This window comes from Sinocyclocheilus rhinocerous, unplaced genomic scaffold, assembly GCF_001515625.1.
Source record: "Sinocyclocheilus rhinocerous isolate Xijiao unplaced genomic scaffold, SAMN03320098_v1.1 scaffold1948, whole genome shotgun sequence".
Taxonomy (NCBI): Eukaryota; Metazoa; Chordata; class Actinopteri; order Cypriniformes; family Cyprinidae; genus Sinocyclocheilus; species Sinocyclocheilus rhinocerous.
The window spans coordinates 96213-114204 of NW_015644094.1; the positions used below are offsets into that span (position 1 = coordinate 96213).

The 17992-nt window shown below is 36.9% G+C and overlaps 1 protein-coding gene across 1 annotated transcript in view; it reads right to left on the bottom strand.

Moving 5' to 3' along the window:
* LOC107757959 (collagen alpha-1(XI) chain-like) overlaps nt 1–17992 on the bottom strand; it is a 43996-nt gene that overhangs the window by 2964 nt on the left and 23040 nt on the right. Inside the window, exons 6-17 of the mRNA XM_016575570.1 lie at nt 6136–6750; nt 4970–5014; nt 4766–4885; nt 2420–2458; nt 2271–2324; nt 2000–2053; nt 1137–1244; nt 896–949; nt 732–785; nt 460–504; nt 300–353; nt 174–218 (exon numbers count right to left, since the gene is read on the bottom strand). Of these exons, the coding sequence (XP_016431056.1) occupies nt 174–218; nt 300–353; nt 460–504; nt 732–785; nt 896–949; nt 1137–1244; nt 2000–2053; nt 2271–2324; nt 2420–2458; nt 4766–4885; nt 4970–5014; nt 6136–6750 (1287 nt within the window). The remainder of the gene's footprint in view (nt 1–173; nt 219–299; nt 354–459; nt 505–731; nt 786–895; nt 950–1136; nt 1245–1999; nt 2054–2270; nt 2325–2419; nt 2459–4765; nt 4886–4969; nt 5015–6135; nt 6751–17992) is intronic.

Sequence of the window (17992 nt, forward strand, 5' to 3'; positions counted from 1 at the left end):
TGTTTGTTACTCTTACGAAAACTTGAATAAAGAAAGTTCTTCAAACTATGCTTCATCCAAGTAAAAAATTATAAAATGGATATTCGTTATAACCAAAAAGAAACTCTTTTTGGGAAAACTGAATTGAGGACAGTGATTATTTCTTATTAAAAAAGGGGTTATTAATGACTCACTACTGTCCCTGGAGGACCACGTTTTCCATCATTCCCTGGATCCCCCTATGAAAACAAAATGTTTATACTTACTGTCAAGATGAATGTAAAAATATGTTAAAATAAATTGTGAATTAAATTAATCACCTTAGGACCAGGTGGCCCAGGAATCCCTTGAAAACCTTGTAAACCAACCGGTCCCTTTAAAAAAATGTTTTATATATAAATATATCTAAGGATACTAACACAAGTTACTAGTAATAATATTTAAAAGTAGCAGTTCAAGAATATGAAGTGATTTACTCACTGGAGGACCAGAAAAGCCAGTAAACCCAATGTCTCCTTTTGAGCCCTATAAATATATATACATATATAAATAAAAGGAAAATAACAAAGGCATAACCAATCATGGATTTTTCAAGATCTACATTACAACTTCAAAAAAAATAATACTTTTTAGTGGTAGTGTCCCCTCCTGATCCACTAGAGGGCAGTATAGGTATTAATTTTCTATACTGTATATACACAGTACATACAAATTAAATTAATTATAAATACTTCAGATGCAGGTTTCCTTACCTTCTGGCCAGTCTGTCCATTGTCTCCTCTGGGGCCAGGAGCACCAGGAAAACCCTGCTCGTGGAGGCAGAAAAACTGCTTTATGTAGAGAAGTATATTAAAATCCTGTGTGAGGCAGTTACAGGGGAGTGTATTTCAGAATATTATGTTGCCTCATGATGTACCTCATCTCCTTTCTCACCAGGGGGCGCTGTGTCACCTTTGTAACCATGAGGACCCTTGATCCACAACCAGAAATATAAAACATATGGTTTCCCGCAATTGAAGTACATATGTTCCACAGCTACAATTTATAGCTTTACAGAATCTATCCAAAAACATTACCATATTCACACTAGTGTCCCAACTTGAACTTTTACAACTACAACAAAAGCTACTGTAGACGTCCCATGCCCTCAGTCTCACCTGTAGACCAGGGACACCTGGAGATCCTGTCGCTCCATCTGGACCTTTCTCTCCATCTCTTCCTTGAGTCCCTGCTCGGCCTCGAACACCCTTGGGTCCAATGCCACCCTATTATAAAGTGCTTGCTTGTAATGAAATCCATTAGGTACTTTACATAAATCTGCACTAATGTTTAAAGGTATGGGGTCAGTAAGATTTTCTTTTGAATTTTTTTTTATACTTTTATTCATCAAAGATGCATTAAACTGATCAAAAATAAAGAGTGTTACATTGTTACAATCAAACTCTTTTTCAAATAAATGCTGTTTTTGAACTTTATATTCATCAAATAATTTTGAAAAAAAAAGTAGTTTCCACACAAAAAAACAAACAAAAAAATATTAAGCAGCACAACTGTTATCAAAATTGATAACAATAAGAAATGTTACTTGAGCACCAAATCAGCATATTAGAATGATTTATGAAGGATCACGCGACACTGAAGATTGGAGTAATGGCTGTAAAATTCAGCTTTGCCATCACAAGAATAAATAACATTTTAAATGTATTAAATAGAAAACAGTTATTTTAAATAACAATAATTCATAATATTACTGTTTTTGCTGCATTTTTTCATCAAATAAATGCAGCTTTGGTTAGCATAAGACACTTCTTTCAAAAATCTAAAAAAAAAAATAAAAAATCGTATTGACCCCAAACTTTTTAACAGTAGTGTACCTCATAGTAACATTTAACTGTTGTTGAAGATACCAATGAACTCTCATGGCTATTATAAACACACACCCACACACACACACACACACCCACACCCACACACACACACACACACACACAAAAACAGAGATACTGTAATGAATAGGTACCATATCGCCTCTTCGGCCTGGTGGTCCTGTCTGACCTGGGTCTCCAGGTAACCCCTTCAGAAATAAATCAAATCACAGTACTATATACCAACATGCTAAACAGAAAGACACTCAAATTGAATCGGTTTGTAACATCATTTCATCATCTGTCATATTATGGTAAACCGTACTAGTGCACAATGACCTTCAATTCGTTCATACTCTGCAACACAGGTTCTGCAACAATTCAGGCTGCATTAAAGATGTTCTGTATGTTTGATTGTGTACTCACAGGTAAACCTGGTCTCCCCATCTCACCCACTGGTCCAGGGTGTCCTGTCTGTCTCTGCAGGACATCAGAGAGAAAGGGTTTAGTGAGAGAGACCACATGCATATATTATAATGATGTTTTGCTAATTTATTCTACTTTCAAATACTTACTGGCCATCCAGCTGCCAGCAACTGGTAATAAGATGTTCTCTATAAAAACAAACACATAGTATGAACAGTCACATAACATTTACTGCATCACAACATTGTTGTTGTTCACTAAAACCAAAACTAAAACTATTAAAAATAACTTAAACTTAAAAAACAAAAAACAAAATTAGAATATAATATTAAAGTTGAAGTAATAAAAATATTCAAATTGAAATAAAAATAAATGAAAACTAAATAGAAATAAAAATGACAATAGCATATCACAAAATTACTAATACTAAAATTAAAATGAACACTGAAAATGTACAAATAAGTTAATTCAAAATATTAATAAATACAATAATAGTACATAAGAACATAATAAACAATACCAAAACAATGCTTATACATGTTTCAAACACATATATTTTTTAATGTATTTATTTTATTTTATTGTTTTGTGACTGTTTAGGCTGTCTCAATTGACTCATTTACTCCCACATGTGGCATTCACTATGTAATGAATATTAAATGAGCAAACAAACAAGCGGTTTCAGACCCAGCATATGCATGAATGCATAAATACAATTCAGACCGCATACGAGAGATGATGGGAAATGTTGTACCTGACTGGCGTTAAGAGGAAGAAAAAAAAAAACTCTGCTCAACAACAAATCCTCAATCTAAACTCTTATAACACTTAATGCCTGTATGTTTCAATTCATCTCTATAAGAAACACAAACTAGGGAGTGTTGAAAGGCATCTCTCCTGTTCAAATAGAGGAGAAGAACTGAGGGACAGTGTCCGCTGTCTCTGCAGTGTGGGCTGGAAAAGCTGAGGCCTTGAACCCACATAGACACACAGTCTCTGTCACGCTGTTATTAAATCACCCAGGCCACCTCCGCTTTATACAACATTTGTCTTGGCACATGCTCAATTTGGCAACAGGGCAGAGTTTGGCTCACTGCTGATCCAGTGAAGGTGAGTTTAAGAGAAGTTGGGGAATCGGACCTCCCAGTGCACTTGCCTTCCGCATGCCCCACTGAAACAGAGAGATCTAAACATCTGTCAAAACCTCCTCACAACACTGCAACCATTATACTGAGTGCAACCTGGGTAAACAGTAAAGCACCATCAACACAAACAATGTCTGTAAGGATTCAGTCTACAGTATTTCAAAGACAAATCGTCCCTAATCACTACAGAATCAGTCCCATTCAGCCACATCCATCTAAACATGACATATGCACAAGGGACAAATTATATAAATCAGAGATGAAACAGTTGGAAAACGGTGGAAGGCCTGGAGGCGACCATTAAAAGCCTTAAAATGTACAGTTAACACTTAAACATTGTAAGAATTTAATGATCTAAAAAAAAAAAAATAGCATTTAAATATTTTTTTATCATTGATCATAGTGACAAAAATCTAAGAAAAAAAAGGTCAAAAAATATTTTAACGTCATTTATTTATTTAATAAAAAATGACAATGTAGTGAAGATTTATATGGAAAATTGGGTTAATAATTTTTGCCAAAAATATGTACAAAATAAATTGACTTCATTTTCCTAAAGAATAGCCAAATTATACATTACACCATACGAAATCTGATCTTCCATATTGAAGCACTTAAATAACTTCCCTGATGAACTGGGCTAAAATAAAATTCACATACAGTAATGGCTTTTTCGTATAAATTATCAAATCAAATCATCCTTTAAGTGAAGGTATTTCAAATGGTGAAACCTGTGGGGCAGCACAGAAAAGACATGGTCTTAGAATGTACATAGAGTCTCACTCTTTATGAAAAGTACAACTCCCTCACCTACCACCCATGGCTCAATACACACACGACTCCTCTTTGGAGCACTAAACTCATCCATCATGTTCAAGGATTCTGCCAAATGATGATGAAAAAACAACATTTGGAGATTCTCCACAAAAAACTAAACAAAACAAAAACATTAAATAATACCAAGTTGCCACTGCACTATAATAAGCAGATATTCACAACCATTTTGAGCTATGAGAATCTACAGGGAGGTCAAAACTGAGGTTTTACAATTACACTTAAATATATGCTCAAAAATAGAGAGTCACAAATAGATAGAATACGAGGTCTGGCAGGAACATTGAAAGCCTGGTTCATCCAGCAGTTTGAAAGACACAGGGCAGTGGCTCACTGCACCACATTCATGTTTGGTAGGGATGGGCAGGATGATCGACTAATTTATCTAGATTCATTCAATTTTTGCCAGTTTAGCTGATTTAAACTGCGGTACATGACGTCTATGGCTTGTCAGACTACAAACAGTGAAGCCTAACCTATAAAAGATCCTCCAGAATATGGCGTATTAAGGCCTACCCTAAATGCAGCCCAATCCTCCTCTGTGTTCCTCCAAAGGTAGAGGACTGGGAGTCCTGGTGGACCTGGAGGTCCTGGTATGCCCCTTGGCCCATCTGCTCCTCGGACTCCTTGAGAACCCTTATAGGACATACAGGTACAAATCAGTGTGATGCCATCCTCGCAGAACAATGTAATGAGTTGTATGAAATGTAAATTCCTCACCTTATCACCCTTGTATCCAATATAGCCCCTTTTCCCTGCACACCCCTGTGCAAACAACAAAAGCAATCTTAAACTGAGGGTCCTGCATATGAAGTAACTTTCTGGGACTTTGGCATTTATAAAAAGCATTTCATCACAACAAAGTGTGAGGTTACTGTCATCAACCATCATTCTTAGTTTTAGAGGATTGGCTTTCACGTTCAAATGTAAGCATGGACATCATGACACAGTAGAAGACGTCCATAAGACTCATGAGTCAATTCAAATTTATAGGTCCATGCCCTTTTTAATCTTATGTATATTACGTAATGCGACACTCTCAGACATGCCAATTTGTAGAGTGCTGCCAAACCGCAAACCCTGCAAAGTGCACATTTAGAACTACGGCCTTATATTTGGGTTTCATACTGGAAGGCTATCATTCAGAAAAGGGCAGATGTAGTAATGTATGGTTACAGATGTGAAGCATAGTCAAAGGAATGCTCGTCTATACTCCATTAAAAGATGAAAAGATCACATAACATTCAGATTTCGGCAATGACGCATTTTGAAATATGACCAAAATATGTTTGATTACATAGTGACATTAAGAATTAGTTTTCAGACTAGCTTAATGTGACGAGTTCATAACGGGTCTGTTTGTAGCTCAAACAACAAACACTGGCAGTGGACCGTTTTTGCGGATGAAATTTCACTAATGTGACCATGCCTTCAGTCTGCTACCAAATAAAAATGCCACTACTTTCAAGTCTATAGTTTCATTCAAACACAACTGTGTCCCAGTCATTGATTGTAGTGAAAATGACCTCAGAAGGCTTCAGTACTAATTTTAGACTAATGTAATTTTGTTGCAATTATCATCTTATTGCTTGGCCAATAGTTTTGTACATTCAAATGGACTATTTTTTTTTTTAAAGAATATACAAGTAAATTTATAAAATAATTTAAACCCTTAAATTAACCCATTTAATTCATTTGAATGTAATTATTTCTATACATTACCCCTCTGAAAAGAGATTCACCACTATAATAAACTTAAATTAGTGTTTTCTATGGCATATATAGAAATTAATTTCAAGTTTTTTGGATACAGATTCCAATTTGGCACGTTACAGTTAGAAAATCACGGAAAACATTTCATCAGGATTTTAGTTGTGGTAACTCACTCTTTTGCCTGGTGGTCCAACAGGCCCTGGAGGTCCACTGAGGAGCTGGTATCTCCTTCCATCCTTGCCTAATATAACATCACCATGTTTAAATGCAACTCTTTTCTTGCTTGAGTGCTTGTAGTCAGCTTGTCCACTGCCTACAAGCGATTCATATCCTTTTTTTGAGTGAACACTGACCAAAGGCTTTTTAACTACATCAAAGCTCTCTGAAGGAAGTAAGAAACCTTCTTCAGTCAGCTGGTTTAACTCAGGATGGACCGTAGGCCTGACCAGATCCTTTTGACCAGCTGATGTCTTCACATTCAAAATAGAATCCAGGTCAGCAATGTCCCTAGAGGGCTTCAAAGGGAGCCGCTCAAAACGGCCTTCACCCAAATCGGTTTTCAGTTTTTGAGAGGCGAAGTTCTCCTCTGATGATTTCAAGGTGGTGGACTGGATCTTTTTGTCACTGGTGTCCTTATACCTGCTATGTGTGCTGATGGCGGGAGACGTGAGAAGGTCAGACTCGTCCACCACTACAAAGCCACGAAGTGAATGCTTTGAAGTTCTGTTCAGATAAGACGAAATATCCCATTTACTATGAAGATCTTCATTCTTAGAGACACTGGAGTTCTGGAAGAGAACAAAATAGACTGAGGAAATTTTTGCATGACAAACAAGATACATTAATAAAATGCTAAGGGGATAATCCATTACGTCATACTCATTAATCATCTGCAATCCAGTTTAACCGGGTACAATGCTGCACTGTGGGTATTTAAATCATTTCAATGTTATTCCTTACAGCACAAAGTGTTTGCACCCTATTCACTGAAGTCAGTGCTACTTAGCTGGTAAGTATAATGATTGCATTATTACTGTCCAGAGAAAGCAGGTGGAAAACCAAATTCCATCTAAGAAAAAAATGTTTGTGTATATTTTTTATTGATCATGGCAGCAGTTATTCTAATTAAAATATCTAATCGTGGAGAAAAGCATCCAAAACATCCAGACAGGATGGAATTGAGCACCCTTTCTGCATTTTCTGTTCAAACCAGAAACAAGTGCCAGATGATCACCAAATCAGGTACAATAAAAATTAAGTGCATATTGCACAAAGCAGAAAAATTATCAATTGCGATAAGGTAATGGCCTACACGTGATTCTGAGCTCAGAGACCCAGAGGCTCCATGTCTTCCTCTCTTTCTCTAACAATAAGCTACAGAGAAAGAGCAGTCAGGCACTTGACACTGTAAGGCGGCTGCCTCAGAGGAGAGGGACACTTGATCCTCTCAAGGGTGACACAGCTCCCCAAATAATTGTTTTACCCTCCTCAGTGCTACAGGTTACATCTTTGGCTAGAACTGTACCAAACACTGGAACAACTCCTGTGAGAGAAGCTGGAGCAGAACCAGATGCTACAAGACACAATTACACTTTGTTCAGAAGATCAGCCAGTGGGATGTTTGAGAGGACGTGAGTAGATGTTCTGAATATTCCGTGTTTAGGTTTAAATGGGTTTAAATAGCTAGTTTCTACAATAAAACACCAAAAATGTTACTCCATTTGACTCATACTTTATTGTTGAAAGGTTTGGGTACAATACGTTTTTTTTTTGTTGTTGTTGTTTTTTTAGAGAGAGAGAGAGAAATTAATTGAGTTTAAAAAATAAATACAAAACCTATCCTAATTGAAAGAAAACAAGTTGACAATAAGATTGAATCCAATATTTGGTGATAATACAGCATAATGAGAGACTTATAAGCTATTTTTTGTAGATCAGTCATTTTTGTGACTTTGTTCCATTTTGTACAATATAAAACCATTTCAAAACAAACTTCATGGTTAAACATTAGAGCACACTAGTGTGATAAACAGAGTAATTTTTACAAAATTATCCACAAATAATGCTTTTTTTCCACTCAAAAACTGAAATACATAAGCTCAGATCAATGAGGCCTAAGATCAATCAGTTCTAAAAAGAAATAAAAAAAATCTGTCCTAATTGAAAGAAAACATGTTGACAAAAAGATTGAACCCAATATTTGGCGATACTAAAGTGTAAAAAGAGATTCATACGCTATTTTTTGTAGGCCGGCCATTTTTGACCACAAGTGTAACAAGGTGGGGTAAACAATCCAAGTACAAAAATTATCCCAAAAATTTGGGAAGTAGTTATACCCTGTGTGATCATTTTCAGGAAAAACAAAATCCTCTCCAGATCAAAATAACCCAAACACAATGTAAGGGTAAAGCAAAACATTTGACAAAAATAAGTTTGCAAGGCTTTAAACTATATAGACATTTGTTTAAAATTAAGACAAACTTTGCAGTGAAATACACCTTTGGGCAGGTGTGAACTACAACATCTGTGTGAACCCCAAGGAAACTAACTTCATACATCTACTAAAATGACCCTGAGACAAGTTATTTGAATAGTCACAAAAATGGCTCCGAAAAGTGAAGCTAGTTCTGAGAAAACTTCAGCATCGTTTGCAGATGCCACTTCCATTTTCACTCTTCACTACACTGTCATTTGTGGTTTACCATCAGTTATTTATATTCTATCAAACGATGACACTTCTGGTTAGATGCAGTTTCATTGGCTCTGTACAGTACTTGACAATGACAATAAATCGGTTTCAAACTGAAACTCTATAATGCTAAAGATCTAAAACTGAAAGTGACTGAGACATCAGTATCAGATCTTCCAGTGAGAAGGTCATAACTACTAACTTTACAGATAAAAACTGGAAAAGAGACTGGAAAATGATAAAGCACAATGTCAGAGTTTGGAACTCGAGGCCCAGGGAAGGATAGTATGAGTGTTGATCACGGCTGACCCAACAGTGAATAATGAAGAGAGACACCATAAATCATGGTTAAGACACAGGTATGAGGGAAATCCTTGCAGGTCATTTGTTGAGGGCAAATCTGACACTCCCATCAAGAAACTCACCTGGAACATTTTTGTGGATCATCAGAAAGGAAATCAGGGTGCAACTGGTAAAGAAGAAGAAAACTAGACAGTATACAGTTTACTTGGCTACCAATGACCTCAGCACCTCAGGTCAATCAGATTATCTGGACCAAAACACCCACTTAACATGTTGTTCACCATCAATTTTATTGATGTCTTACGATCTCCTTAACCTCCATTCAAACTGCAGTTCCCAGTCCATTTGCCCTCTTAGTTTATCCCTGTTCAGCAAGTGAACATGTTCACAGGAAGGTCTCCATTGCTGATTTATGAACGATGAGACAAAGAGCTCTTAACTCACCTCTCTGAAAGTTTAGACACGTCAACTAATACAAGAGCCGTCTAAACTCAATACAATGTGATATTATACATTTACACTTTTGTCTTTAGAATAAACAAGCCGAATATTAGATAAAAACAGATCATAAAACAACTTTTAATATATAAAAAATTGTGCACGATACTTGCGCTAAACATCCAAACAAAATCTGACCATCTAATAATGAATAATGAAATGAAGCACAATTAAAAAGACAGACATGTATTTGTTTCCTACCATGGCTTTCCATTTGCCCTCCACATGCAATCCAAGCAGAAGCAGATCTAGTACAAGGTAACATCCCATAAAGACACAGCACACCATGATTGCTGGAGATACACACTGCACCACAGTCTCTGTATCCCTGCTAAAGATCCCAGACAGTGCAAGCTTTCTCCAAGTGCCCTCCCAGAGAGAGAACCTCCCAGACACAGGAGCTGTGCCCAGGCTTCACCCACTCAAGCCAACTAAGCCATCAGGCAGCCATTAAGATGAACAGCACCCAAATAAAATGTGCAACAGCCACTTGTCCTATTTGAATCATGTCTGCAGAACAAAATGAGCTATTAGGTTATCTTGAGGGTGACAGGATATACACCACTGTTCAAAAGTTTGGGGTCAGTAAGATTTGTATTTATCTACTTATTTATTTTGAAATAAGGCTCTTATTTTCACTAACGCTGAATTTATTTGATCAAAAATACAGTAAAAATAATAATACTGTGCATCCTTGCTAAATAAAAGTATTCATTTCTTTAAAAAAAAACAAAAAAAAAACTTCTGAGTCAAAAGCTATATAAAGCTCTATTACATGTCCCTCGGTCACGACTTAAATTAAAAGGAGACAGAGCCTTTGCAGTCGCTGCCCCACGTTTGTGGAATCAGTTGCCACCTGACATTAGGAGTGCTTCTTCGGTTTCTATTTTCAAGTCCAGACTTAAGACACATTTTTAATCTCTCGCCTTTCCGGGCTATTAATTGAATGTGTAACTGTTGTTGTTGTCGCTATTCCTATTTTTATTATTATTATTGTTGTTATTTTAAATTTTACTCCATTTTAGAATTTGCTGTATTTTATTATTGGTTTTGTTCACCACTTTGGTCAGTGTAACGCTGAATTTTAAATGTGCTCTATAAATAAAACCTTTGAATGGTAGCTTATGTACTTTGTATTGGCTTCAATTTAAAATGGGATGAAACTGATGTCTTTTAAGTTGGGAACGCTCAAAGCTGCTGCAATTAAACTGAAAGAGTTTCATCCAAGAATAAAAAAATCTATCAACATTTACTCACCACGTCTTTTCTTAAGACTTGCTTTCTGCCATGGAACACAAAAGGAAATGTTTAGCAGAATGTTCATGTTGCTGTTTTCCATACAATACAAGTCAATAGTGAGCAAAGGTACAAAAATGTTTAAAAGCACACCATAAAAGTATCATAAAAGTGCTCCATATGACCCATGTGCTATATTCCAAGTCTTCTGTGACTAACAGAAAGCTAAATCACCCTCCACTGCAGATCTCAAATCTCATTTGGCCAAAATTGGTCATGAGACACATGAACCAATGACGTTTGGCATTACTGAAGTAAAACCTTTGACATGCTGTATTATCTGTGATATTGAGAACATGCATGACATTTGAAAGCTACAGTGGTGAAGATTGCCAATGGATACATTTCAGTTTTTCCTTAAACATAGTGACTGGTTTCAAAAGACTTGAAATATAGTACGAGTCATATGGGCTACTTTCATGTGCTCTGTCAGTTTTAGAGCTTAACAGCTTGATAGATAAGAGAGACAAAAAGGACACATGCTTGGAAACTTCATATCAAAGCCAAATTAGAACCTACTTTAGATTTTGCATAAACAAAGAATTTCTCCGTCACTGCTGAACCGTGACAAATAGAAAACACATTCAGACAACTGAAGCCTGCTGAGACTGACACACACACACACACACACAAAAGCAGCAGAGAAGATACAGATTTATGAAAGCACTGGTGAACCATCAATTAGAAATTACAATTTGTTCCAGAAATAAACTTGATGAGGTTAGTTAAATTCAAAGCAAGTTTTTAAGCAGACCTCCAGCTCTCAGAATCAAAGCAGTGGGATGCTGCGTGACCACAAGGTCATCAAAACAGAGAGGATTAGTGGTAATGGCTGCCATAGTAACAGAGGTAACTCAAGGAGATCAATCACAGATGAAGACTCTCTTGCTTGACTTTCCTGTGGGACCCTGACTCTGATGTTTTCTCAGTTTCACTGGTGGTGGGTGTTGGAAGTCATGATTCCAAACAGCCTAATTAATCAAGCAGCAGAAATCACAAGGAATGATGGGAGACGGTAGGGCTGCACGATTATGACAAAAATCATAATTGTCGATTATTCCTTTGAAATTGTAATTGCGATTATTAATTACGATTATCACAATTTACATTGAATGATGTTTATACCATTGTTTGATGCAACTGCATGCCGTATTTTTATATGAAAATAAACAAGCTGAAAACACTAACTGAAAAACCTTTAGTGCTTTTCTATAGTATTAAGCCTCAAATGTCAAATATACATCGGATTGGTTTCTTCTTTAAATTATAAAAAAGTAAAAATATGAATGGTATTATGTTATACTAAAACTAAAATTAAAATAATGGGAAAAACCCTTAAGATAACATGTAGAAAGAAAAAAACGCATCTTCAGCACGCAGAATAACATAAGTGGACTTTGAACGATTAATTGCCGCTTTGAATGATTACGTAATTGTGGCATCCATAATTGTAATCGTAATTAGAAATTTGATTAATTGTGCAGCCCTAGGAGACGGTCTTTTCATCTGACATATTCAGTGTGCATGTATCTACCATGTGGTTCATAAGTCTGAGACCAAAGGCAAAAATTTTTTTAGCAATTATTTCTTACCAATTCTTTTATTACAAATTGCATTATTTGAAATTTTACATTATTTGAGTGAAAGTTCCAAATTATTTATTTTTTTAGCATTGGTTACGGATATTAGGTATGTACTTAAAACAACTAAATCTTTCCGCTTATTTTCTGGTTTAAATGATATTATGGATCCCAGAATTTTAATGTGGACTTTTGGACCCCACAGTTATGTAAACCTACATTTCTTTATGGGTGAATATTAAACAAAACTTCACACTTTTTCTAAGTTTATATCTACTTTATAACTTATTTTTTAGCATCAGAAGGGTGCACTAAATTACAGTGCAAACATCATAATTACATGCCTAACCTTTATGAGGCCAGAATAAATGGATGATAGACAAACATTTCCAGGAACATTTCCATGCTGTGCTGATGGATATGTGCAGAACAGAACTCCCACAGTTTCTCTGCCTCATCTATATTTACTTCATACAGGAATGATCAAGAGTTAAAGGGGTCATATGATGCGATTTCAAGTTCTCGCTGTAGTATTTTTACCGCTGCCGCCATGTCTTGGAGACGCTGTGTGTTTCATTGTGAAAACGAAACTACTTTGTTTGGCCTTCCAAAAGAGGACACAACTAGATTGTAGACATGGTTTTATGTTTACGCAGCGCTATGCAACGCAACACGTAAAAAGACAGTATAAGTCATTATAATCAGTAATTATGTCCACACTGGATGCAACAAATGCCTCGTTTGTAATGGGTTTTATTGGTTTTGTCTCGTCACACGGCATCACAGCATGTTAAGGGGCGTAACATTTACGTCACACGCTTGAGGTATTAGGCCAATCACAACGCACTGTATAGCTGGCCAATCAGAGCACACCTCGTTTTTCAGACCGATGAGCTTTGTAAAAATCTACGCACTTCAGAAAGGCAGGGTATAGAGGAGAAACAATAATGTACAGTATGTGGAAAATAATGTGTTTTTTTAACCTTAAACCGCATAAACACATTTCATTACACCAAATAATGTTCTTTTTAGCAACGTCATATGATCCCTTTAACACAAAAGTAAATCTAAGATTATATCTGCCACAATTCTCAAATGCTGCTCACTAATTACCTGGTGTTTAAGGGAGGACAGTATTTTGTCAAGTGTGGCAGTATTGTCCTCCAGTAGCTAGATTTTATTTAGATTTGTCATTCTAACTCAAACACTTTTACAAGTTTCCATTAGGAATGCATTGATATCAAAACTGTAGCTCATACTGAAAAGCCAATAATTATATGTATATGTAATGGCCGATAACTGATAAATGGCCAGTATTAAAATTGTTATTTTGTCAAAATAAATAAAAAATTAAACACAAAAATTAAAATCAATCATTTAAAAAGATAAAAGTGATTTTAGGCATTGCAGCATTAGAATGCACAGTATGAAAAATTGTACCTAGAAATAGGGAATTAATTCATAAAACATGGCCACTAATTACTAAATTGTGGGAACAAATTCTTAAGTTGCGGCCACAATATCAATTTTTTCCTGCATGTCAAATGTGGGGCTCAATAACTCTATACTTTACACTGTCACTCTTGCAACCTTATTAATGGCATTGTCATTTTATTGTCTCTGCATATACTGTGAATTTTTGTACATACCAGTATTGTCTATTGTATTCTGTCTTGCCTATAGTCTGTGGAGAACTTTTTTTTCTGAGAAGAGAGATTTTCATAGTACTTTGTACATGACAACAACTTTGACTAAAATTAAATATTCAATGCTGACAGATACTAATAAATTAAAAATGCTGTATGATATAATTTACCATACTGAATCATATGATATATTGTACATCCATAGTTTCCATGAAACAGAGGACTGTGGATGAAGCTACACCCACAGCCAACTATGCAGACAGTGTCTATAGTAGGTGCAATCATAAATCCAAGCTTGTGAGGTGCAGTCTTTAACAATCAATTCATAATATATGTAACACATCAGCCCAGGAAACTTCTAAAAGTATGTCCTGCAGTGCACAGAGCTCACTTAAAGTGCAAAGCAATATAGGTGTCTAATAACTTTCCAGGCGATTTGCAAGCTTTGGAGCCGTTCCTGAAGTATACCAGCAAATTCTCAGGCTGCCCTTACTTACTCTCCCAGACGGGGTGTTTATCAAACACGGTCCCACTGTCTCAGCACAGTTCCTTTCTGTTACAGCACCGTGCTGAAATGACAGTTCCCATGATGATAATTTATCATCACCCTCCCCATGTAGGAACATACAGCAACAGCTTTATATAGAAGTCCGAGTGATCCCTTCTTTCCCATTTATTCAATTTCCTGACCTCTAAAATCCATCTCTCTCCTCCAGTTGAGGTTCATTCTCCCCACATTGTACTCAGGCTTTGTCCATTCATAGCTGCATAATTACTCACCGTGGCTGTATCTGAGCTTTTATGCTATAAATCATACACAGATCGCTTGTAAACTGACTTTTGGGCCTGTAATTAAAGGATGAAAATTAGCTTGTGTTTTACTTACCCTCGAAGCATCCTAGGTGTATACGACTTTCTTCTTTCAGACGAATCCAGTCGGAGTTATATTAAAAATGGTCCTGGCTATTCCAAGCTCTATCATTGCAGTCAGCGGGTGTTGCAGTTGAACAGTCCACAAGTCGTCAAATAAAGCTCGCGCATTCATAATAAAACGTGCCGGAGAGTCACGTGACCTCGACCAGCGATGTGGCTGTAAGTTTCTAGGCTCGTCCTCAAATCCCCATAAAGTTATATACATTGAGGAATTCCGTGCTAAGAATCGTACTCATTTGATTACTAATGTCGTCTAGTAAATCTGCAACAAAAAGAGAATGTACAAATTCCCCGGTTAAGAAAAGACCGAAAGAAATCGGAGGCCTATCAACCGAGGAACTCGACGACGCCATCTTAAGAGCTGTTAAACAGGCCCTGACAGAGCAACAACAGCACTTCGATAAGGCAGTTCAGGCAGCGGTCAAAGGGGCTGTAGATAACTTGGGGATACCACAACTAACAGATCTGAAATGTCAAGTCAAGCAGGCGAATGAATCTGTCAGCGGTCTCGCACGCGGCGTTGAAGAGCTGGGTAATTCCTTACAAAAAGTGAACTCTCGATTTGATTCCCTCCACGCCACTGTACGAGCTCAAAATCAAGATATTAGAGACCACGATCGACAGATTGTATCACTCTCCGCAAGATTAACGGAGATGGAAGACAGGAACCGCCGCTCGAATTTAGGCTAGTGGGCTTACCAGAATCCGAAGAGGGATCGGACCCGATTGGGTTTCTCAAGACGTTTTTACCGTTGTGGATACCCTCCCTGGCTGGTCGTGAGATCAAAATTAAGAGAGCACATCGCCTTTACAACAGGAGGGAAACTGAATCTTCGCACTCTCACATTTTGATTTTCAAACTTCTGGATTACGCTGATCGTCAGGCAATTCTGAAAGGTGCGAGGGAGGCTTACCCTGTGAAACACAAGGAACGGATCCTATCCTTCTATCCCGATTTCAGTAACGAGATGGCGAGAAAGCGGAATTCAACCAAGTTCGAAAGAAGATGATCGCCCTTGGTCTCAGGCCATTCCTCGTTTACTCAGCTGAGCTCAAATTGACACACCGAGGTCAATCTCTAATCTTTAAAACACCTCAAGAAGCAGAGAAATCCCTCGACTCCAAGGAGATTCCGGTAACTCCATTAAAGAAACCATCAGCAACAGCTTCGATGATGGGACATCAACGCAATTCCTGGAAAGATGATGGGCAGGAGATAACTACCTAGGTTGGAAGTTATGGTACGTTCCCCTGAAAGACATTGTGTGTTTGGACGCTACGAAGGTTCGGTCTGTTTATTTGTGTTTATGTAAATGCATTTGTAACGCACGGGATGTCGTGTGAAGAAATCGGGGAATGAGGAAATTAAGTTTATCGCCGTCTAAAAAGAGTCACGGCTCGTGATTGTTTTTCTTTTTTCTTCTCAAGCCTCGGGGTCGCTATACATGACCTGGCGGCTGGTGTACATAGTTATAACTGTCAGCACAATTGTTCGTTTACTTAGGATGTTAGATATCATAAACAATGTCTGGTCACATGGAGATATGCTTTCAAAATCCCATTCTGTATAATGTACGACTACACAGAAAATCTGATGAATGGAAGATGTGTATGTGCTCTTGTTGAAATTAATAATACTAAGATGCTTTTGGCCTCTGTTTATGCCCCAAATACATTTAATCCATCATTTTTTAGGTCACTGGAAAAAAGTTTAAGCAAATTTCCTGATATACCCCTTATTATAGGAGGCGACTTTAACTCATATCTAGACCCAGTGATGGACCGATCATCTGGGGGACAATCCTCTCCCTCAATTTCGTCACTTGCGTTTAAGACATTTATATCCAATTTAAACTTAGTTGATTTATGGCGCTTTAGAAATAACAATTTGAAAGATTTCTCTTTTTATTCAGCTCGGCGTCACACATTCTAGGATCGATTATATATGTGTTTCACCATCTCTGATTAACAGTATTCCGCATATAACGATGTTACCCATTCTCATTTCTGATCACTCTCCGATACTTTGCAATATCTTCCCCTCTACCTTCACTCCCAAGTTTTATAGGTGGCGATATAATGACAGTTTGTTGACAAATTCAGAATTGATGGTGCAAATTAATCAACAGATTAAGGAGTTCTTGGAGATTAATAGATCACATTGTAAAAATCCACAGATATTATGGGAGACTTGCAAGTGTTTTATAAGAGGGTTTTGTATAGCTTTCTCTTCAAAATTGAAAGCATCGAGAACAAGGAGACTGTCAGAGATTGAACAAGAGGTGGAGACTTTGGAGGGACAACAAAAAGTACAAATCACAGAGCAAAGAAGTAATATTATATACGCTTTAAGGGGGGAATAAAATTCTCTGTCTTTGCATAAAGCTGAGTTAATCGTGCATAGAACCAGACTAAAATATTATTTTCAGGGAGACAGACCTTGTCAGTTGTTGGCGTGGAAATTGAAACAAAATGAGGCAAAATGCTCAATAAACTCCATATGAAATAATGAGGGTGATATTGTAACAGAGCCCAAACAAATTAATCAGGTATTTTATGATTTTTACAAGAGCTTATACACTTCGGATAATCCTGTAGATTTGCATAAATGTACAACCTTTCTTAATAGCATTACTTTACCAAAATTACAATTGGCAGATATAGATTTTTTGGAGGACCCCCTAACACTGGAGGAGTTAAAGATAGCAGTAAAATCTCTTCAAAAAGGGAAATCTCCGGGCTCAGATGGAATTCCCCCTGAGCTTTATCTGGCCTTGTGGGACACAGTAGGAGCATTAATATTAGATTCTATAAACTATGCTCTAAAACATAAAACATTTCATAGGGATCAAAAGACTACTCTTATAACATTACTGTTAAAAGATGGAAAAGATCCCATGGAATGCTCCAGCTATCGCCCCATATCACTGATATGTGGAGATATTAAATTATATGCTAAAGCTCTTGCGCTACGATCGGATAAGGTAATGGATAAATTAATACATTTTGATCAAACAGGCTTTATTAGGGGTCGTTTGGCAGCAGATAATGACTGCAGATTGTTTAATATTTTGGAGATGACAGA